Below are 22,704 nucleotides of genomic sequence, written 5' to 3'. Positions count from 1 at the left end.
CCACCGCCCAAATGAACCTGACTGACCATCTTGACCAATGAGACCACCAAAAACACATTTTTTCCCCAACAGCCCCAATAATGAGAATAATGCCATAATCTGGTTTGTGAAGATTGTATTTTTTGTGTAACCTACACATTCAGCACTGGAGGTACAGCAGACATGAATGGAGAGGCCATAACAATACAGTGTATGATCTTAATATTTTGCATACACATGCAAAAATCACAGTGCTACTTAACACCCACAACTGCCCCTCTTTACATCCTCCACACAGCGTCTGCCTTTTTTCTGTCAAGTCGTGCGTCCCTGGAAAACCCCTGCCGACAGGTCGATTTGTATTCTCATCATCCAGACAGGCAGACAGGCGGAGTGTCACGAAATGCTCCTTCTGTTGCGATGAGAGAGGGAGGGAGGGACTAAATGAAGGAGAGGAGAGAGAGGGAGGGAGGAGCCAGGCTGTCAAGGTGAACCGATAAACCTCTTTTTTATTTCCCTTGACGTCCAAAACACGACGCGTAGCTCCCGGCAGGGAGTGGAGAGAGAGCGGAGGAGCCCACATCCATTACCAGTGGATAATCTGACCGGAGCCGGTGGACAGTACACATACACACACACACACACACACACACACACACATCGACAAAACGGACGCAGGAAAGTGTTTCTTTTTAAAGCATCCTTGGCTTTCTTAATATTTCTTCTTATTATTATTTTTAATTTTGAAAACAAAACTTAAATGGCACGGATCTGAGTTCGTCATGTCGTCGCCAGAAGAATCAGAGGTGAGTTTTTACACCAGAATATAATTCAGACAGGGACTTGTCTTGTTTGTGTGCGTGTGTGTTTGTGTGTATGTGTGTGTGTGTGTGTGTAAACAAGCTGTGAGTTTACAGCGACGTTATTGTTGTTTACGATATCTCATTACCTGCGCTGTCACCTTCGTGATCTCCATGTAGAAAGGATGTCTCATTCTGAAAACATTCACACCCTCTCTTTTTTGTAAGAATCTTTATTCTTAGGAGGACAGACCCTTCTGATGTTTCTCTCATGGAGAAAATTAAAGAAACAAAAAAGAACAACAGAAAACAGCAGTGCGTCTGTTGCGTAATGTAGAAATCATCAGTATGTTTTGGATGACTTGACACAGACATGACTGAGTTTAATTCAGAGGATAGAGCTGCTGAAACACAGTGATCGAACCCTATATCAAACTAAGACTTTTTGGGGGGTTTTGTTGGCACCTACCAGGAGTTTAAATCTCTCTAGCAACACATTCAGATAACCCACCAAATACAGAGGACATGCTGGGGCGCCTAAAGCTAAAGCGTCAGCAAAGAAGTTCCCATGTAGATAATTAACTGCTGAAGTAGATGTAGTAATATTAAAATGAAATTTATCATATATACTGTTTATTTTATAAGCACAATTAAAACTCGCTTTAAATACAAAGTAAATCTATAATTTTTACTGTAGATCAACAAAAAAATAAAAAAGAGTATTCAGTATAAACCTGCCAACTTGATGGGCTTGGACCAAGCAGCATACTCAGATGCTGAAAAATGAAGCAAGTGTGATGTTGCCAAAAAACTGCAGTTCATTGAATGGCCACTTGAAGCTGCACCAGCATCAGCTTTACCTTGTTTACTGATAGTTAGCCAACACACACGACTAAGGTGAACATGGTAAACCTGCTAAACATCTGCATGTCAGCATTGTCTTTGTTAGGCAAAACTAGAATTTTAATCAAAGCAAGGTGGTGTCTGTGTGCAGCCTCACACATCCTCAACTCTTAGTCTTGTTTTAGAGTAAATGTGACAGCAGAAAAAAAAAGAAAGAAAGAAAGAACCAACAGAAGGACAGAGAAGCATGGAGACACAGGTTTGTCAAAGAAAGGATCACCAACAAGCCACACATTGGACCATGAGATGCTCACAAAAAACTACCAAACAAGGACAAACTAAACAAAACATGACCCATCTTCTCAAAACTAGGGACACAAAGAAGCAACAGAATTAACTCAATCCGTGTGACTGTTTTTCTCATGCCCCCTTTATATAGACATGCACAGTCGGACCAGATTAGGAACACCTGAGGAGAGAGGACAATGAGATTAGAAGAAATGCTGCACAGGACCAGCAGGGGGAACACACACCTTAACAGCACCAACATTTTAGGCGACTCAAGTAACAGGATAAAATTAACTTAAAGTCCTCATATTTCATTTGGAGTCAGATCTTTTTTTTCAGTTACTGTCTGAAGAGCTGGACTCTCAGACCTCAGCAGGTGGCACGCTGCCAGGCCTGGACTGCATACTACAGCCTGCTCCTCCTGCTTGTTTGGGGTGCTTTTTTAACTTCAGTCTAGTCTTCAGTAGAGAAACAAATTGGAAATCGAATTGTCATCTGATTAACATGGACAGTCCAGGAAATCTGGCTAAAAATCATCATTTTCAAATTTGGGGAAGGTGTATAAAAGCACTGTTAATCCAACATTGTAGTAAAGAATGTTGCTGAAAAGTCAGACCTTTAACCTTGCTGTCACTACTTTAGTTGTGCTCTTTTATTGTGAAAAAGCATGGAGATCTTTGTGAGAAAAGAATTTTCAAAGAATGCAAGGCCACGAGTAGGAGAACTCATTTCCGTGACAAAAGGTTTGTGATCTTAAGATTTCCATTCGACATCGACCCCACATGAATCCAGTGGTCATGTGGGTTTAGTCTGAGTGAAATGTGATGACAGAAGTCTTGCTTTCTGAATGCTCAGAGGAGATGAAGTGGCCCGCTGAGGCCTGGAGAATGTCCTTGAAGTAAAAGACTGAATGCTTACATGTTCAGCGGCTGGATCAAGAGATCAGCAAAATCACTGGTTTGTCATCCAAGTCAACATGTGTATGACAAGGAAACCTTTATTGTTAAAGTATATTTGAAGATACAGCTTTTCAAGTTTCTTGTTTTGATTACTCATCTTCCAAACGGTACATTTTACAGTGTTTACGTTCCAAAAATTAGACCAACTGTTTCAGGTTTTTACATTTTATGCCTTGAAAGTTTTGATTTTCCCGCTCAGAAGCTGCATCCTGGTCGATTACAGTGACTACAGGGACTGCTTAAATCACTTCTGTTTGAAATTTTTCTCTACAAATAAATACAAACTAAAAATTTTCATTTCAGAACAAAGACTTGCTTGTCTTTCAAGTTGAAGCAGTGTATGAATAAAAGCATCAGGGGGCTTGCATTATTGCTTTAAATCAGAGAGAGAGATCCGTTTTATGTCATATTGTGCTGCGTATGAGCGAAAGATGAAAGACAAAAGAGGGATATAAATAATGTAAGTATGTACTGTACATATGTGTAATCGTACACGAGTGGGTGATGACGTTGAGGGTCTGAGTAAGTATATATCGCTGAAAGCTCCCCTGCAATGACTGGAACGGACAGGCAGGAAGCGTGGGGAGTAAACAAAAGCTCTGTTCCATATCAGCGCTCACAGATGGAAATATCAGCAGCTGTGCGACCTCATGGAAGCCCTGTGCTGATGAATCACCTCTGCTGAACAATTTTAAATTACAACAGACACAGGAGTGTGATTCCCAGAGGTGATATGGAGGTGGAGGATGAAAGAAACAGGACATGAACGCTGTGGCTCCACTTGTGCTGTAAATGTTAGTGTAATAGAGAGCAAGTGTCCAACTGTGTCCATAAAAAGAGTCTTCATACATCAGCTTTGTCAGAAAACAGTTTGTTTCAATTCTGTAAAAACGTAGGTGTCTTTTCACTCAGGAGAACAGACTGGTTTCAAAGTAGCTGAAAATGTCACGTTTTCAGTTTAACTTGAGTTGTGGCAGCATGAGATGTTGTAGCCTGAAGGGATGAGTCACGACTGTTAAGAGCATTTCAAGGTGAGGGTGAGTCCCTCAGGGGAAAAGAAGAAACATTACCTTCATAATCTCATCAGAGCTTTGTAAAAAAAACAAAAAAACAATTGCTGCTCTTGTCATTTTTGCTGTCGCTGACAACTGAAAGAACCATGACTAATAAAAAGTGTACCACTAGATATTTAAAAGTAGATACCAGTTTGATTTGTTGACCACTTCTAGTAACAATTTTCTGAAACAGTTTTGAATCTCCTGATCTTGACACAGTGAGAACCCTGAGTTTTGATTTTTCTGTATCACAGATAAGTTACAGATGACAAATCTGTTCTTGTACTAATGCAAACTGAAGATACTCACAAGCCTTAGCAGGAGTGGGTGCACAGAAAAGACAGTATCATCAGCATAGAAAGCTAGATCATTAGCATAGTTACGTAGATATTGGTCACCACACCGGCTCATGCAGATAGTTTGGTGATGTCTAGACACACTAATCCATTCTGATCATTTGCAAAACAGTGCTGACAATGTGTCTTATAGATCTGAGTTGCCTGCAGTCTTAGCACAGCCCTATGGTTTCTAGAGGAGTGTGTACACCAGTGTTGGAAGTGAAATGTTTACTTGTAATTTGGGAGAAAACACAATCATCCTGCAGAGTTTACAGTTTTGGTCCAGATAATGCTTTTGCAGTCATCAGCTGCTAATCATGCTGCAGAAATGCCATTCAGATTGGAGCAAATTAAGGCACAAGAAGCAGCTGCTGTTTGTGTATGTGATAATTCTGCTGGCAGTTTTGCCCAAAATTATTCATCTATTCTGTTTTCTACCATTTAGAGGCCACCAACTGCGTCCTCCTAGCCAGTTAATGCTGTTTAGAAAAACACACACGTTTATCAAATACATAAACATGGTGGCTTGTTTGGGCAGTAGGAAGGAGCAGTTTCTGTCTGTGCCAGGAGAAATTATTAACTGCACTCTATTGTTAAGGCAAAAATATATATACAAAGAACATTTATTTTAAGTTTAAGTGGACTTTCTTGCCCTGAGCCCTACAGGCAGACAACTTTAGTCCTGTCTTTTCTCCTCTTTTTACTCCCTCTATTACTATTTTCTTTTCTCTGTCTTATGAATCCAATTTAATATCCCCCCTTCAGACTTGGGGTGGATATTAGACATATTATTCACATGAAATCCTTAAGTGTAGGTCCTTGTATATCATTGGTGGTCCCATTTATCTGTATTTTGTTGTTTTTTTTGTCCATCTCCAACATGGCTTTCGTGAATTGTGGATATGGATAACCTCAGAAATATGAAAGCATCAGCCATTTTTTCAAATGGCCAATAATGTAACAATGTTTGTGCCCAAGTAACAAAACAAAGTAGGAAATATTGTGATGTGATGGAGCCACAAAGTCCACAGACAACTTTGACTATATTTATATATTTTCCTCACAGTCAGAGTTCTATTAACCATGATGCTGATGTTTCCCTAACCCTTTCCAAACTGTTATTTTAACTAAATTATTATGATATATCTCACAACAACTAAGTCGTGTTTATGCATAAACCTTAATCAAAGCTTTGGTCATGGTGGTGTAAGATACTCGTATACCTCCATGCCTGCAACAGTCATGGCCTCAGGTACTGTGTTCTCAGGATGTCTAAAAACACAAAAATTCAGATGTGACATGAAAAAGCACCTCGAGGAAAGTTCTTAAAATTTGGCACAAACGTCCATTTGGACTTATTGATGAACTGCTTCAATTTTGGTGGGCAAAGGTCTCTTTGACCTTCTCTTGAACTTGATATCTCAAGAACACCTCTGGGAATGTCTTCAAATTTGACCTCACATCTGTTGCATTCTTGTGAACACAATATCTTAAGAAGGCCTTGGGAGAATTTCCTCAAATTTGGCACAAACGTCCACTTGGACTCAAGAATGAAATGATTAGAATCTGGTGGTCCAAGGTCATTGGTCAAGGTTTTTGTTCATAATAGGCTACTGGCCACAATTCAAAACAGGTTTTTGGCCATAACTCAAGAATTTTGGGTGCCAATCTTGAATCTCTGTATAGATTTTTTTCTGCTGTTGGGGGTGGGGGGTGGGGGGGGTTTAAGTGTCCGTGTCCGTGTAAACTGTAAGTGGAACTTGACTGATACAAGGAGGCGTACAAACACATGGCGGTATATCTAGTTGTTTCAGTAACTCTGTCTCCTTTGCTACATTACTGTGAATATTTTCTCTGTGATCTTCTCTCTGAAGTGTGAAACTGATACTCACCCCCCGAGGTCGGCGTCATAATCCTGCCTGAACAGCTGAGATTCATAAGCACAAGTCCTCTGCCCTGTTTTTGCTGCTCTGAGTTCTCACTGTGTTGAAAATATTGTCTGAATTTGTCCTCTGATAATCGTTGACGATGGTCTCATTTCGTCCCTGTTTGTCTTTGTAGAGCAACATGAGGCCAAGGAGTCTTGCTGGGATCTGAGAAGGAAGAATTCGGCATCCCAGAGTGTAGACGGACCCCCGACTCCGGTCCTCCACAGCCCTGAAGGGACCAGCTTGGCTTCACATTGACAAACGTGTCTGAGAAGGATTTGCACATCACCCCCAGGGTTTTTGGTGCTTCTGATTGGATGTCCGACTTCTAATGTTTTATTTTTTCCCCTCGTCTCTTGGACTTGATGTTATGCATAAAAAATCCGGAGATGATGTCGTTGCAACTTTATTTTCCATAAGAGAAGATGGAAAAGTTTTCAGCCACCACTGCTTAGAGAGTGGATTACTGAAAGAAGTCTGGTGGAGCCTTTTGGCAAATTAAAATGGATTTTCACAGCTGTTGAAACACCTGTAAAGGCACAGAGTTCATCTGTAATCTTGTGGAATAATGTGGAATAATGACAGTGTGTGAACGTGTGTGATCACAGCAGGATTCAGATACATTTCCATGTAAATGGGGAGTGCTGCAGAAGAGCAGATTTCTAGGACATCTGGATTGAAACGGAAGATTTACAAACAGACATAAAGTTATTTTTTTAGATTTTCTTCACATTAACTCAACTTTCCTGATCCACTTTACCTATTTTGGAACATTCTTTTACTTTGAAATACGAGATACTGTTTTTTTAAAAAGTTGAAATGGATGCACCTTCAATATTTCAAAAAGGCACAGATTTCCTTAGAGGGTTTTTTCAGTGAATCGTCTGGTGGTGCAGTAAGTCTTCTTTTCCTGACACATAATGTGGACAGAAATCATATTTTTTTATGCCCAGTGCCTACTGTCAAGAGTGTAACATCCTTTGATTTACATTAATATATCTTTAAGTGGACAGAATCAGTTGTGGCAAGACTAATAAGCCAACACTGCTGTTTCCAAGCCAGTTGACCTCATCATTAACTTTTGGCATTCAGTTTTTTCATGCACTTTATTTGTTATTAAGAATGCTGACGTCTTAAACATTTTATGGAGGATGCTGCTTTTTATTGACAGCCAGCTTTTCATAAACACAACCAAGACTGTAATTGGCCAGCGTTTAATGTTCAGACATGTGACAGTCATGTTCCAGAATGGATTTCATCGGATTTTCTCAACAACTATCTACCCAATGTGAACTGAAATTATCATCATTTTTAACTTCTTCTGGATATTTGCAGGATCTTGGGTATAATTTTCTTGATAATACCAACAAGAAATCAGAAGCCATTTTAATGTCTGTTTAAATTTTGAGCCATCTCGAAACAAACCTGTCACCAAGCACAGGTATGAATTTTTAGATATCAGAGTTTTGGAATCAGATTCTTTAGTGATTATTAGGGATGTTATAATGCTAACTGACTTTAATGCATTAGTATTCAAGTCAAGTGGCTGAACAGTCATCACCAGAGAAACAAGCTCTCTTTGACTTGTTTGACCTTGTTAGCACCTACTCTTATTTTTTTTGTTCCCACCTTGAATTACAGCCCACAGGATATGTCAACATTTTAATCTGCAATATTTTTCATCACTGAATGTGCCAGATTTTGGCTCATTGACCCTTGAGAGTCAGGACGCACCTTGCCAAGTTTCACAGCAGGACCTTGTGAACGTCCCATCCTTCGAAATAACCTGTTCCTGCCTCAGGGGGGAAACTCTAAGCCCGTCCCATCACTGCCATGGTGATGTCACAGGGCACTTATACCTTCCTGGCCTGTTTCGCCGGCTTCTGGTTGGTCTGGGCCCTTATCGTCATGCTCTGCTGTTTCTGCAGCTTCCTTCAGCGCAGGCTGAAGCGCCGCAATGAGGAGAGGCTGAGGGAGCAATGTCTGCGAACCGTAGAGATGGAGCCACTCAGCTGTCACCCCGCGGGATACCCGCCTGCTCCTCCTCCTCCTCTACCTCCTCCACCACCATTACAGCTGCCCAGAGAGCCACCGCAGTTCTGCCCTGCTCAGACGCTGTCACCGCCTGTTCCTCTGCAGGTTCCTCATCCCATGCCACAAGCAAACTGGATCAGCATGCCAGGTAACGTAAAGAGATTGTTATTATTTGTTCTATGCATACATTTTCAATGTAAATTTTAATCCTAATGTGAGTTATGCTGTTGCTTGAATGGTTCCTTCAAAAGTTTTGAATCATTATTTTATTATAATGAAGGGATGGGGCAGGTAAATGTGTAGAGGGACTTGGGGGACCAGCCTGTTCTTATTCTGAACTCGTCAAATATAGCCGCTTTGACAGTGCTTTCAGCGTACAATCCAGACGATAAAAGGCACATTTTGTGTCCACATAATATCCCTCTAGATGGCATCAGTTGAGAATGCAGCTGGACAGAACCGGTTGAATTGTTAGTATATGACGCCAGATGGCCAGACAACACCTGGCGCGTCAGCCCGATTGTCCATGATTCTCCACAGAATGGCTTTAGGATGAACGTTGCCAGTAATGACATAATATAAAGGAGTGCGAGGGCACCTATAGGGCGGGCAGCAAGGGCGGTAGATGGGTCCAGCAAACCCCAGACTTTAACGTGGGAGTCTGGTGTTCACTTCCTTTCTGAATGTGTTGGGTTTTTTTCCACGCCTTACCATGTTGCCTCCTTCTCCTAAACCTAACCATCCATGCCAGCATGTGCATTTGTTGACTTTACGGCACTGGTTGCCATGCGCTTGTATTGTCTAAACACACCCACGTGCTGTGTCATCCCACCATGTTGACATCATGGTGGCGACATACCGGAATGTGAAGAGCAGATGCAGAAGGTGACTTAAGACATCATATGTAGATGCAGAAGTCCACTGCAAAGCAGTAACGTGACAATTTGGGGTGAGAACTTGTTGGATGGCTTGAGGAGGTGCAAAAGTGACAATAATGACTTAAAGTTCAAGTGTGGCTGTTACCTCAATACTGTACTAGACCTTTATATCACATCTTTTTGCTAAGCACCTTTCAGTTTTCACAACGCAAGCATGTTAATCAGTCTACACCTGGCCCCCAGGAGGTGTGCCAGAATTTGAAGCAAAATTTTATAGTGGCCTTATAGTGGAATTACACCTTCATGTGATACCCTGTGGCCCAAGAAGAAATAATGCATCCATAGATCACAAAGACAAACAATCATATATACCGTAATAAGTCAATATAATAATTTGAAAAAATCCTTGTCATAAAAAAACAGGCATAAAATCATTCTAATAAAATCATCGTTCCATTTGTTCCAATAATATGTGGAGAGTCTAGAAGACCTGCAAAATTAAAATCTTTTTGTCCCCATCTGGGTAATTTTACACGTGGCAGCTGATCTTTTTTGGCTTCATACAACACTGTGCGACTATCATAGGAATTAACAGGGCCCAGCCTCCAACGCTGTATCCAGTTCTCTTTATACATCTATGGTGAGCACCTGCAATGCTTATAAACAAATTACACTTCGTCACACAGCAAGTTAATTACACTTTATAAGGCTGTAATGCTTCTATTTCAATTTCTGGCAATTTGGTATCATATAAATGCCGAATAGGTGGGAGAAGGCAAGACTGTACTCAGAGTGTGAGGCTGCAGCTATTTCCTGAAAGCAGTACATACTGTTCGAGTGCAGACCCAGTACATGCTGAACTGGGAAAAAGTCTCAGTAGAATTTATTTATTTTTTGCCAGCACTAGTGAAATGGGACTTAATCAGGAGCAGGTGAAAATTAACGATTGTAGGTTTTATTCACCGCTGATTCAAATTACTTTGTTTAGGTAGAGTTAAACACTTGTTGTCAGTGTCTATGCACTGTGTTTATTCATTTTTCAATGGAGCTATCACCATTCAAAAAACGACAAGGGACACAAGACCTACAAACTTGTGATTTAATCTAACATTACGACCCTCAGCTCAACATGTGACCAACACAAAATTGTCAAATTGATCATGGCTGCCCACCACTTATTCCAGCTGCCATTTATTTCAAGATAACAGTGTATAAAACAATCTGTTTTCACTACACAGCAGTGTTTGATTTCCTTCATCTCTCTGAAGCTGTGATTAAACTCCAGCTGTCAAAATATCAACTACTGCATCCATTTGTCTCAACAGTACTCTTCTTGAATAGAACATCAATCTTTTCTCTACTGCTGAGTGTAAAATAACTGACAAATTTCAAACCTGTCACATCTTACTTTTTCTTCATTTAAAAGCTGAATGCGTGTTCGATTCAAAGGACTCATGAACTGAAGTTTTGGACAAAAACTACAACAAAGACGGAGAAATAATACATTTGCAATGTCCATATCAGCAATTCAAATTCAAACAGAGAAGCAGAGGACAGGAGGAGGATTTCATTATTCACTGTGTCAGATTTTTTTTTAGACTCTGCTTCCCAGCTTCCACCTCCCCGCCTGCCGGGCAACGTTCCCCCGCGGGGCGTCATGGTGACAGCTGCCGCTAAGGCGTGGGTGGTGACTGTGGAGGCCGAGTGGTGACGGAGTGAGCGACAAAAAGGCCGGGCTAAACTGAGAAAGAAACAAAAAGACGAGAAAAAAGAGACAAAGTGTAGAGTAAGCAGGAGCACAGCTGGGCGAGAGAAGGGACAGAGAGAGGCTTTTTCCTTCAACAGGTGTCCATCTTGAAGGTTTTTTTCCCATATAGCAGCTCCCTATAAAGTTAAGTTATCAATCATCGTTATCATAGTTCTGTGAAGCAACCCCTTTCAAACATAATTAGCTACTTTACAAAAAAATGTGACAAAATTTACAGCCCTTGTTCTGTGTGAAATTGTCTTTAAGAGTTCAGCCAAAGCTAAATTGAGGCTTTTGCAGTCTGAGTTAGAAAAATCAATTTGTTATCTTTGTCCTGGTTATTTTCAGTGGACAAAGAAGCAGTGTTAGCCAGACTAGAAGTAATTATTTTACTGTTCCTTGTGTTGCGCCACACATTATGTTCTGTAACTAGTTTACTATTTCAGTGCTGTTATGTGCTCCACCAATAGCCCAGGAACCGGACGAATCGGCAAGCTCATGTTTCATTTACTCAAGCAGATATGTCTGGTCCTTGTCCCTTTTAAACAGATATCCACCTGACCAAACCCTGGTTAGGCTAATCAAAACCATTTATCTGTTTTGGGGCAGGTTTGATACGATGTATGTAATCTTGCAGATCCTTTGTGCCTTTTTGGCTCATGCGCTGTTGCACTGGCAACACTACAACATAAAACTAGGTTAGTGATGAAGAGCGACATCGAGGTATCTTCGAGAACAACCAAATGGCTGCAGCTTATGTCGAACTTTTAGTTGAAGTACTGTTGCTACAACTGAACACACATTTGCAGACATGTTAATGCTACACCATCAAAACTCATCTCAGCAATCTGTCACATGTTTCATTGCAGTCAGTAGGATTCCCTGTCTCAGGAGCATAAATGTCTGTTCAAAATGTTATGGCAATCTACCCAGTACTTATCAACATATTTCAATCTGGACCAACAATGCCAGTCATGGTGGCAGGCTGCTAACCTGGCTAAAGATCAGTCTAAAAAACTCACAATGGAGAGCATAAAATGATCTCTTACAAAGAAATAATTTTCATACACAGTGTTCCTTTGATCTGAGTCAAATTTACAGCAGCCTCAGGATCCTGGCTTCAGTACAGATAGATGACGTTCCTAACTTTGGACTGCTATTTGCAAAGGCAGTTATTGGTGGTTTCAGTTGTTGATCCAGCTGGTGAAACAGCCGTTCATAAGAGCAACACGAAAACTCTGAATCAATCAACACAATGTGTAATGATTCAGACATCTGAAACCTGGAAGCCCTTTTTAATCCGCTCCTTGTTGGAGCAGTCACAGCTGGCAAATGCTACCTGCAACATAGACTGACATGGCAGGTGGCTGAGCTGCTCCACTGTGCAGTTGGCAGTTAAGTGTCTTGCTCAAAGGCACCTCAACTCTTCAAAATCAGAGAATTTTTTTTCTCAGTCAACCATTACACAACTTTGCAGCCTTGAGCCTTCTGTCCTTTTTGCCACCCCAAACTTGCCAATCATTTCTCAGCCCAAAGTTCGTGTGAGTGTGTGTTCAGCTATTTTTTATGGAAATTCATTCATGAGCTTTGGGAACATTCTGCTTCACCCTCCTGGCAGACGTAAACACGAGGCAGTTCTCCTTTTCAGGAATTCAAGTTTAAACCTAGAAAGCTAGAAAACGCTTGAATCGTGAAGACGTCTGAAATGGAAAAAAAGTGCAACTGCAGTGAAAATGACTGTCAGCACCGAGCAGCATTAGCATTAAGTGAAAGCACTGGCATTTCAAATTTGGAGGTAAAGGAACCAATGGAAATCCTACAGGCTCCAAGTGACATTAGAGCATTAACATGTACTGCGGATCTGCTCTTTGAAACAGTGTTTCATCAACTTTACAAAAAATGAAATTATAATTTTGCTGATATATCTAAAATTAAAAAAAGAGAGAAAGAATGAATCCTAAAATGATTGACAGAGGATAAACAAATCAAAAAGAGAAGAATCTGAAAGCAATGATGGAGAGGGAACAGCATAAACCTTTATAAATCTGCAGAGTGCTAAAAGACGAGGGATGAGGGAAAGGGAAAGAGGGATTATTGGAGGGCAGAAGGAAAGCTGGAGTCAGTAAAAGAGCATTAGCTGCTGTCAAAGATGGTTAATGAGCACAGACAGACAGTAACGGATAAAAACAAAGGCTTGCTGGAGTCTCAGTCACAAAGCAGACTGATGAAGAGGTTTAGTATCCAAGCAGCAGCGGAGCTAAAAGAGAAGCAGGTGCTGACAAGCTGAGCAGAACAGAGGACGGAGAGAGAAGCCAGGAGCCACTCCAGTAGTATATAAAGCTGGGAGAGAGGGACGTGGAGATGGTGGGAGCAGAGAAGCAGAATCCCGTCACCATCCATGAGAGTATGATCTACTCCATTTACACTTCTTCATGCAGCTTTGCTGTAACAAAAAAGCCATGTATGAACGTGCGAAAGATGTGTAAGAGACAGAATGAAATCTGATCACTCAAACCCATGGATTTATAAAGAGAACTGGATACAGCATTGGAGGTGAGGCCCTGTTCATTCCCGTGAAAGCTGCTCAGTGGCACATTAAGCCAAAGAAGGTTGACTCTCCTGGTATAAATTTTAAGGATCATATAGTTACCTTATATACCTTGACAGTATTGGAGTAGCAAGGCTACTTGTCAATGAAGTAAGTGATTTGGGTTTGCAGCCAGTAAAATTAGTAGTGATCACAGAGAACAGAGAAAAGATATGTTTCTAGCCTGGGTTTTGAAAGTATGAACAGAGTTCGCCTGCTGGATGTGCAGTGGGGGATTATTCCAGAAAACTGGAGCTCGGTGGGCAAAGACTCGACCACCGAAAGAGTTCTCATTAATTTGAGAAATGGTTAAGTAACTGGGATCATTTCATGTGTCACTTAGCTGTCATCCCACACAACCAGCATGTTTTGCTCTGACAGGCTTTTGTACAGAAATCCTGACCCACACAGGATGTTCACACTGGGAGCAGCTCAGTTCAGACCAGTGTTGAGTGATGGTTCCTCCTCTGCAGCCGACTGTACAGGAGAGTCTCTATCTTGAAAGTCATGTTCATTCCTGCACTACTTTATTTTTTTTTGTCTTTGAATATTAAAATGTTATATTGGGTCGTTTATCTGGTAATTGCTACAGCAGTGTCATTAATAGAAAATTAAACTTAATAAACATAGATGTCTTGGTGGATCTGCTGAAAGGGAAATGATCCATGTAATGATTTATGTGTTTTATTGTCTTGCAGCTCACGGTGTGAATACAGGGAAGTTGAGATGTGCATGAGATGAGATTAAATGAAGAGATAAAAGGAGAATTAATGACATAAACATGAAATAAGATGTAAAAGGCAAGATGCCGTGAAGATATTTCAGAGGAGATGTAAAACAGAAGACATGAGGTGATGAAGTGAGAAAGCAGAGGACTGAGATTGTGAGATGAGAAGGTACATCGAGGACCCCCTTTACACATTGTATTAAAATGGTTTTGTGTGCAGTTTTTAACACGCAATTTGTGTCATTTTAAGGAGTTGTGTTGGCTCATGGGGCTTTTGCTTGAACTACAGACTGTACTTCTGCATTTTCGTATTGCCCACAATTGCCCACCTCAAAGAGCATGCAGCTGATCAAGAGACACACCCGCCCCTCTCTCTCAATCAAACTTGAACTGAAATCATATCAAACAGTAAAACTAGGCAGTGCTGATCAAATAGAAATCAAGGTTACATCACTGCACTACCTATTTCTTGCCAGCATTGTTTTCAGAAACACATTAAATGCCCCGTTTTGCCTAATGTCAAGAGTTAGTAGACAGGAAGTGGGCGTCACACTGCTGCCTGCATAATGACATCTGAGGCCAAAGAAAAACGGAAATCAACTGGTAAAACAAAGCAGCGTTGGTTAACCTAACCAGCATGTGCGCTTGTTGACGTCTGGATGTTGGTTGCCATGTGGTTTTGTTGTCTAAACATAACCATGTGCAGCATAATTCCACCATGTGCATTTGTTGACACCATGGTAGCGGCATCCCGGAGCATAATGCGCAGACAGAGAGGGATACCTAAAATGTAATACTTAGACGCTGAAGTCCTCAACAAAGCTGCAGTATGTGAAGATTTGGGATGAGCATGTGTTGGCAAATCAGAGTGAGGATAGGGTGGGTCATTCCTTTCCTATCCTAGGGAACACAGATTTGCCTTTGGGACAGCCTTTAAAATGGTACACCAGAGCGACTTACGTTTCAATGGTGGAGCAAGAATATTTTTTGAAAATAGACTTGGGATGCAACCATACTCGTGAACCACAGAGGTCTCGATCAAATTCCTCTCACAAGTCTTGACTGCGTTTCCTGAAGAAAATGATATTTGTATCTAGCGGACATCCAACAACACGTACTGTTTCCCTTTAATCATTTTTCTGTGTAATCCTGTAACTCACCACAACTAATAAGATTACCACAGTAGTATTTATACAGTAGCTGTCACAGATCACCATATACCACTTCACACAGTCACATATACTCCATCTTCACAGAGCTGGCTGCTGCCTCAAACGAAACCCCCTTTGATCCTCTCTGGTGGAAACATCAGTCTCGTGTGTTTCTGTTTATTTAAAGCTGTCCTGGCAGCTGGTAATACTGTTCACAACAGAGAGCGATGGACGGGGGAGTTAGGACAGAGCTGAGAAAACAATGAGAGTCTGATCCCATGGGTATCTGTGAGGCTTGATGGAAGTGATGGATTTAGTGCCAGGTACTCACACATACACAAGAACACACACATACTCTCATATTTGCATCTATAAATACATCTAGTGCCATGGCAACAGTTCAACAAACAGCTGTTGATTTACAAAACTGTGATGACAATATTTTTTCACTACAAGAGACAGCCAACTTGAACACTAGCATATCAAAGCAGCAACAGTAACTACACACACTGAAGTCAAACATCAAAACTGCAGGTAGACGATGAGAAAAAATCATGTGGCCTATGACCAGTTCATCATACAGTAGTATTTTATGATAATGCAGGGCAGTGAGAATTCAGGTGACCTTGGACACTTACAAAATTGGAAAATATTGCTTTAGTAACTGTTTCTACTACGACATCAGGAGTACAGATGTTAGGCCAAGTCCATATGGAGACAAGTTTAGGTGTATCCACAAAAGTTTTTTTATCGTATGGGCATTTCATCCACACGGAACAGGCATTTTGGGAGCCCGAATACACAAATTTTTTAAACTGGGTCCCAGAGTGAACAAATCTGAAGACGCCACCCTTGCGTTTCCATGTTTAGAACCATCACTCTCTCAACCCGCATGTGCTAACCCCGCCAACAACAACAACAACAATGGCGGATTACAGCGTTGCATTCGTGTTGCAGAAGCTACTGAGCGTGATGTGGATTTTACAGCAAAATCTTCTGCTCCACACAAATGTCTCCTTTCTAGCTCGATTGGTATTCTCCGCCATCTTCTTCTTAGTGTGTTTGTTTACATCGCACAAGTTTTATGCGCATGCTCCATGTCTTATTCTCTGTTTTTGGTGTATTTCTGTGGCAGCGTTACAGCGCCACTTACAGGCCTGGCATATATACTACAGCATTTTCAGTGGTTTTGTGTGGACACACATTTCTTGAGACGATTCCATGTTTACGGAAAACTTTTTTTAAATGAAAAACAAATAGATCAGTTCCGTCTCTGTGTGTACATGGCCTTAGTCAGTTAGAAAAAATTAAGTGTATAATTCCTGCATTGTCTAAAAAATGTTGAATTTTAGGATGCAGACTTTTTCTTTTTCCAAAAGAGCCTTGGCAAGAAACTGACAAGACTGAGTTGCTGTTAATATTTCAGGTCCAGTGAAAACAGGAGGAGAGCTTGTGCAACATTTCAACAGATATCGATCAGGATCTGGGTAGATTCATCAGCCTGGAAACAAAAACTGCCTTCAGTTGTTCCAAAAAAAAAAAAAAAAACACCCAAAAACCTTTAAGAGTGATGTTTGTAGCCCAAAGTCCCAAAATATTTTCCTTAATACTAACAATACATTGACATATAAATTCTACCATCTTACAATATGCCCACAGGCTCTCTGTCAAGTCAGAAGTATTTTAGAAATGTTGCAGGAGAGAGCTTGTGTTTTTTAAGGTAGATGCTTTTTCCTTAAAAATCTCAGCTTTGTGCTTCTATCTCTCAGTAGCAGAGATGACATTCAGTTGTTTTTTCTTTATCCAGAAGAAAATGTCAAACTAATTTATGTCAGGTAACAAACACATTGCTATGCCACAATTCCACAACAAAACTACATCTAGTTTAATAATTTAGTGCTGTTTTCTGTCACTTCAACCACATGGTGGGAAATTGTATCTGATAGAATAAAAGAAAACATCAATTTACTTATGTCAGCTGTAGCAGCTGAAATGCTCGCAGAATACAGGGAGTCTGTTTTGATTTATGTCACAGCATTTTCTAAAAGCACTGTGACAGCTGGAAAACCTGTGCAGGTGTTTCTGCTGAATACGCTGAACTTGTGTCCAAAATTCTGCATAGGTCTGAAAGTTTCACTGCTGAGTTCTTGAATTAATTGCAAATCCAAACGGAGTTGCTGCCTAGAGTACTGCTGGCCAGGCTTCAGTGTAATTAGCAACATGTGTGAATGATCCAATTAGTTGAGAACAATCTGTGAATGCTTATATACAAAATACTGCAGAAAATCTCCTTAACAGTGCTGTGCTCATATTGTACTGCACAGCACAGCTAACATCTGATAAAACATTCTGATGAATCTGTTTCTTTCCCTTTTTGAAATATAAAAGAGAGCATACTGTGCAGGAGGGAAATCAACAGGAGAAAAAAAAAACAAAAATAAGCCATTTCACCAAAATGAAAGCATTTCCAGAGAACCTCAGGAGTTTTTCATAGTCTCACTAATTGGTGTTTCACAGATAGAAAGGAGAAAACAACACTGTCTCTTCGATATTACATTTATATGCAATTAATGTGCAACACAAAATGTGCTTTAAAGGAAACTTAATGCCGTCTCTAACAGCATCTACTCTGTAAATCAGTACTCCTGTGTTCTCCTTTGAGAAAGAAATTTATATTTTAGGTTTCATGTGGAGGACTGCAGTTTACTACACAAGAAACACTCTGAACCACAACCTAAATTCCTACTAACACTCCTTCTCATCTAACTTAAAAACGTGAGCACACGTCTTGTCCTGCATCTTAGCTTGTAAATGAGCCACCAAACAAACCTTCACTGGGGAAGAGTTCACTGCTGATGTCAGTTTGCAGGCTGGATAGCTAATTAGATAATTAGCTGCTCAGCTGCAGCACATTCATCAGCATAAAAATGTACCTGCAAATAATACTTGTGTCCATGCTGCTTTGGTCCTCTCTTCAGTATCACTAACATGCTGTCCACCCATGAAATGTCAGCCTGCTCTAATTCCGAAGTCATCAAATACTGCCACATTTGCAGTGATTTCGGTGTGAGATCGCAACACCAAAAGTCACCTGTGACGACTGTATGATAAACCACCAGGCATTTGCTTTTATTGATGTCCTGGCATTGGTTGCCATGTGCTTTTGTTGTCTAAACATAACCACAACCAGCGTAATCCCACCATGTGCTTTTGCTGGGACATCAACAGCAGATGCAGAAGGATACCTACAGTCTTATATGTGTAGGCTGAAGTCCACTGCAAAGCTGCAATATCTGACAATGTGGAATGACATGTTAGACATATAGGCGACAAGTTTATTTACTTTGTCTTTTTTTTTTTTTTTTTTTTATCTATGGTGCAAGTGGGTGACACGCCAAAATCTAAACCTGTTTTGAAAACAGCAGTCAATGTGTTTTGGTTCATTGTTGTACACATGGAAAGTTAAAACATGATTCATTCCTTCCAGCAGCCAAAAATCAAAGATAGTCTTTAAATTGGTCGATAAAGCACCAGGATTTTGGATGTGTCATTCTTTTGAGCTACAATTTCAAACACCGCTTTTAGAATGTGTGTCCACGGGATATCTTTCGTGACTTGACTACTAAAAGTCTAATAAAATGAATCTCAGTAGTGAGTAATTTCCCTGATAATGTCAAACCACAACCAACCAGGCCTAAACACACACACCATACTTTCTTAAAAATCATTAACTCATTCACTGTAGAAGTAAATGGCAATTACAACACTTATGAATCATCGTTATACGTCATCAATGATATGTATTGTGTTGGATAACTAATTTTTACATCAATTAAATTCATTTGATTCTCATTTGTTTGCAAAAACTATATAACATATATGTAATGGACACTTGAAGCAGTATCACTGTATGATAGATGCAGCACACAGGAACACTATAAAGCATTCACACCAAGGGTTTCATTGCAGAACTTTCACCTCTCGCATTTAAAGGTCTGACCCGAATAAACAAAGAGTCTACAATCAAGTGTACTTTATGTGTTTTTATGTTGTTGTACAAAGTGTAGGAGTGCAAGTTCTGCATTAGAAAGGATTCAGTCTTCAGCGAGAGGCAGAAAGATGGAAAACAAGTGTGCCTGAAATTAGAGCAAGTGATAAAGACAAATAAAAATGTGTGTGAGAGAGAAACAGAGAGTCCAGACCAAATGTTCTGTGATGAATTTTGTTCCCACAGCTGAACACACTGTCACATGTATCACAGTAGGATGCTGTTTATGAAAATCTTTTGGGTTGTGACCTGGAGATGAAGTGTCTCACACACACACACCCACACACACCCACACACACACACACACACACACACACACACACACACTTCAGGCTGTATCATATATGTATATGATTAAACCGATATCTAAACGCAAATGGATTCCAAAGTTGTGTTCCCAGCTCATTTTTCAATATTATCTTCTCTTATCCTGGTCTGCTTCCCTCTTATACAGTACACTTGTTTCATGCATTGTGTCTTTTCAAAATAAACTTCCATTTTCACAGGACAGTTTCCAATTGTTAAATGCTTGCAATCTCCTCATTGTTTTTAGCTTTTTAGGCAAAAAAGACCTTTGTGGTTGGGTTTAGAATATTAACATGGTTTGCCTTGAAACAAGTACGATTGTTACCAACGTAATGTAACATCATGTGATATATATCACCAGCGTAGTATGCTACACATACTAACACACTGTTATCAAAATAACTCAATTGACTTTTGGTTTCACACAGAACACAAACAGTGGTCTCACAGGTGCAAGTCCCAAGTCTCTCTTACCTCAGTGCAGACTTTCTCACTCTTAATACTACAGCAGTTGATTGAGTGTCCAAAAAAATGCTGCCACTGGGCAGACCACTGCCAAAGGGTGCCTCAGTAAGTTGGTATCTGATGCTGAGTAAGCTGACAAAGCACTGGTATTTGACGAGTTGAGAGTGAGACCGAGGTGACTCATCAGCATCTCTTGTCCAGTAGACGCTATTCAAATGATGCCACAAACCTAAAAATAGCTCTAGACTCTGGGGAAGTTTGACAGTTATTAAATATTATTTAATATATTTGAAAATTATTAATATGATGTTTACAGACATCATGCCAAAAAGGATAACAATTGACCTTGTATGTGTTTGATATTTCTTGAGAACAGTTTTACATTTATAGTGGTTGTCTGTGTTGCAGTACTGCAGTTGGCCTCTGGGACAAATTGGCAGTGAGGCTGACTTGCCAAAATGTTGGCATATGTTTTGATTAATCCCAGTCTCTTTTTTTTCAGACACAGACTTATTTGGGAAGCCGCCCTGTTATGAGGAGGCAGTCCTAATGGAGGATCCTCCCCCACCTTACAGTGAGGTCTTGGCTGACCCACGAGGGGGCACCTATCTAAAGCCTGCCACGCTCCGAGGAGCACCACCTCCACAGCCTCCTCCTCCGCTCAGGGAACACCAGGATCCTGTTCCAGTGTTCACGTCTGAGACCAGCAAACCTCCCGTGGCAGCCGTATTCCCCAACCGCGGTTACTCCTCCCTGATACGCCTGCCTTCATCACAGCGCTGGGACTCCCTGGGTCATCTTCTGTCCAACATGGACCTGAACCACAACAACCTCACACCGCCAGGGCCACGCTCAATGCAGGCTGCTGCCGCGATGGCTACCATGCCCCGCCGAGAGCCCAGGACTCAGCATGATGGACTTGGGCTCCAAGGTGGAATACAAGGATTCCAAGGAGGCATACAAGGATTCCAGGGAAGCATACAAGGACTTAGAGGAGAATTGCAAGGACTTCAAGGGGGCATACGGGGGTTTCAAGGAGGATTACAAGGGCTTCAGGGAGTTCATAGACTGAGGGGACTGGAGCCCAGCTGTGGCCTGCCTACAGCTTTCCCCCTGCTGGGTCGAAGCACCGCTGTCTAGACATAAATGCTGACTGGAAGAGTCTACCAAACCAATAAGTTGGTCCATCTCTGAAGAGCCTTCAGGCAGGAGCTCTATTAAAACAGACTCCCTGTCTGTATGCCTCCTTTGCTGCTCCGTGTTTACAGCACTAGTAGTCGAGTTTTAATTCCCTCAAGAGTTAAAAGAGGGTTTAGGTGCTGCAAAGGCATCAGGAATTAAACTCCCCCGTGCAGCTCAGTGAGCGAAGGGTGCCACTTACACTGCTGGGATTGTGGTTCTCAGCTTTGTGTTAAGGAGGAAATTACATACTGTTTCACACCAGTGTTGTTGAGTTACAGAAGCATCCTGATGTTGTATTGGAGCTAATTGCGTCATGGTTCCTTTAGCAGAGAAGAGAAAAGGATCGGTAACGAGTTTAAAGGACAAACAACAAGCACAGACATTTTTCCACCTTTTATCCCTTCATTTTCATCTCCACCTCCCCATCTCGTGTCACCCTCTCGTTCTGTTCATCCCTCCTCTCCCCTCTCCTTGCCAGAGCAACCTATTGTACCAGTCTGCCGTTGCTATGGCTCCCGGGAACTGTCTGTTGCCCACGACGACCTCTCCTCTTTTATCTGCTCTGATTTTCTGACGACTCTGTTCACAGCTTGTCTCGTCTCAAGGACTGTGAGTATTAACATTTACAAAAGAACACGTGGTGACCCATCGGAGGGACTCAGCCACCATGTTTGTGACATTAGAGCCTGAGGGCCAGTTTTCACATTGACAGCCAAAAAAAGGCAGAGTACAACCAGCTCTCCAGAGAACCAAGGGTACTTGGATTGCATTGTGTAACATGCTGCTTCGTTGTCGTCAATGTCTTTACTACAAACTGTTGTAGTTTGACCTCAGCATGGAGATTACAAGCCTTTCTCATGGTCAAAGGATGGCTTCAGTTGCGTCTTATGTGGAGAAAAAAAATGTCATGTATAAATTTCTTTTCATTCTTTTATGCTTTGTGATGAATGCTTTTTTTCCTGGCAGGGCTTCTTCCAATGATTTATGGAGGGTTTTTTTTTCTTTAAAAAGCCAAATGGGACCAGCTAATTGTGTTTTTATGCTTACCGCAGTATACTGTAACAATAAATATTGGATCCCTCCATGTGGAGTATCTTGAAATCAAAATTAAAGCCATTAACTTCACTACATGTCTTCTGTATTAAATTACTATTAACATCTCTATCATGGTGCCAAATAATTTTTGGCATGTACCTTTTTTCTTCATTGTTTTATTGGATGTTCCATATTTACTTTGCTTTTTACTAATATTACCTCCAACAAAGAGAATGGCAGAAAAACTAACAGCCAGATTTTCATGATATTTTGAAGGGTGCAGCATTGGCCAAGGAGGAATCCATTATACTTTGAGTGGATCTGAATCGCTGGGTGGATACACAAATCATTTTT

At 40.9% G+C, this 22,704-nt stretch overlaps 1 protein-coding gene across 1 annotated transcript; it reads left to right on the top strand.

Annotated features, from left to right (window-relative positions):
* Positions 1 to 267: 267 nt before the first annotated feature.
* On the top strand, positions 268 to 22,440 carry prr7 (proline rich 7 (synaptic)). The gene is made up of 3 exons (XM_088088116.1): positions 268 to 785; positions 6,324 to 8,372; positions 20,636 to 22,440. Exons 2-3 carry the CDS (start codon positions 8,024 to 8,026, stop codon positions 21,271 to 21,273), a joined length of 987 nt encoding a protein of 328 aa, XP_087944242.1. The 5' UTR covers positions 268 to 785; positions 6,324 to 8,023; the 3' UTR covers positions 21,274 to 22,440.
* The last annotated feature ends 264 nt before the right edge of the window (positions 22,441 to 22,704 follow it).

The sequence above is a fragment of the Plectropomus leopardus genome, chromosome 15, assembly GCF_026936395.1.
Source record: "Plectropomus leopardus strain MGB_pleo_1.0 chromosome 15, ASM2693639v1, whole genome shotgun sequence".
Classification (NCBI taxonomy): domain Eukaryota; kingdom Metazoa; phylum Chordata; class Actinopteri; order Perciformes; family Serranidae; genus Plectropomus; species Plectropomus leopardus.
Note: the sequence above shows the minus strand (reverse complement) of the source record. Positions and strands in the feature narration are given on the sequence as shown.

What these genes read in the sequence shown, in the direction of transcription:
- prr7 (XM_088088116.1), top strand. Translation starts at nt 8,024, where the DNA reads ATGGTGATGTCACAGGGCACTTATACCTTCCTGGCCTGTTTCGCCGGC. An exon ending in AAACTGGATCAGCATGCCAG is followed by an intron (nt 8,373 to 20,635) that starts GTAACGTAAAGA and finishes CTTTTTTTTCAG; the next exon opens with ACACAGACTTATTTGGGAAG.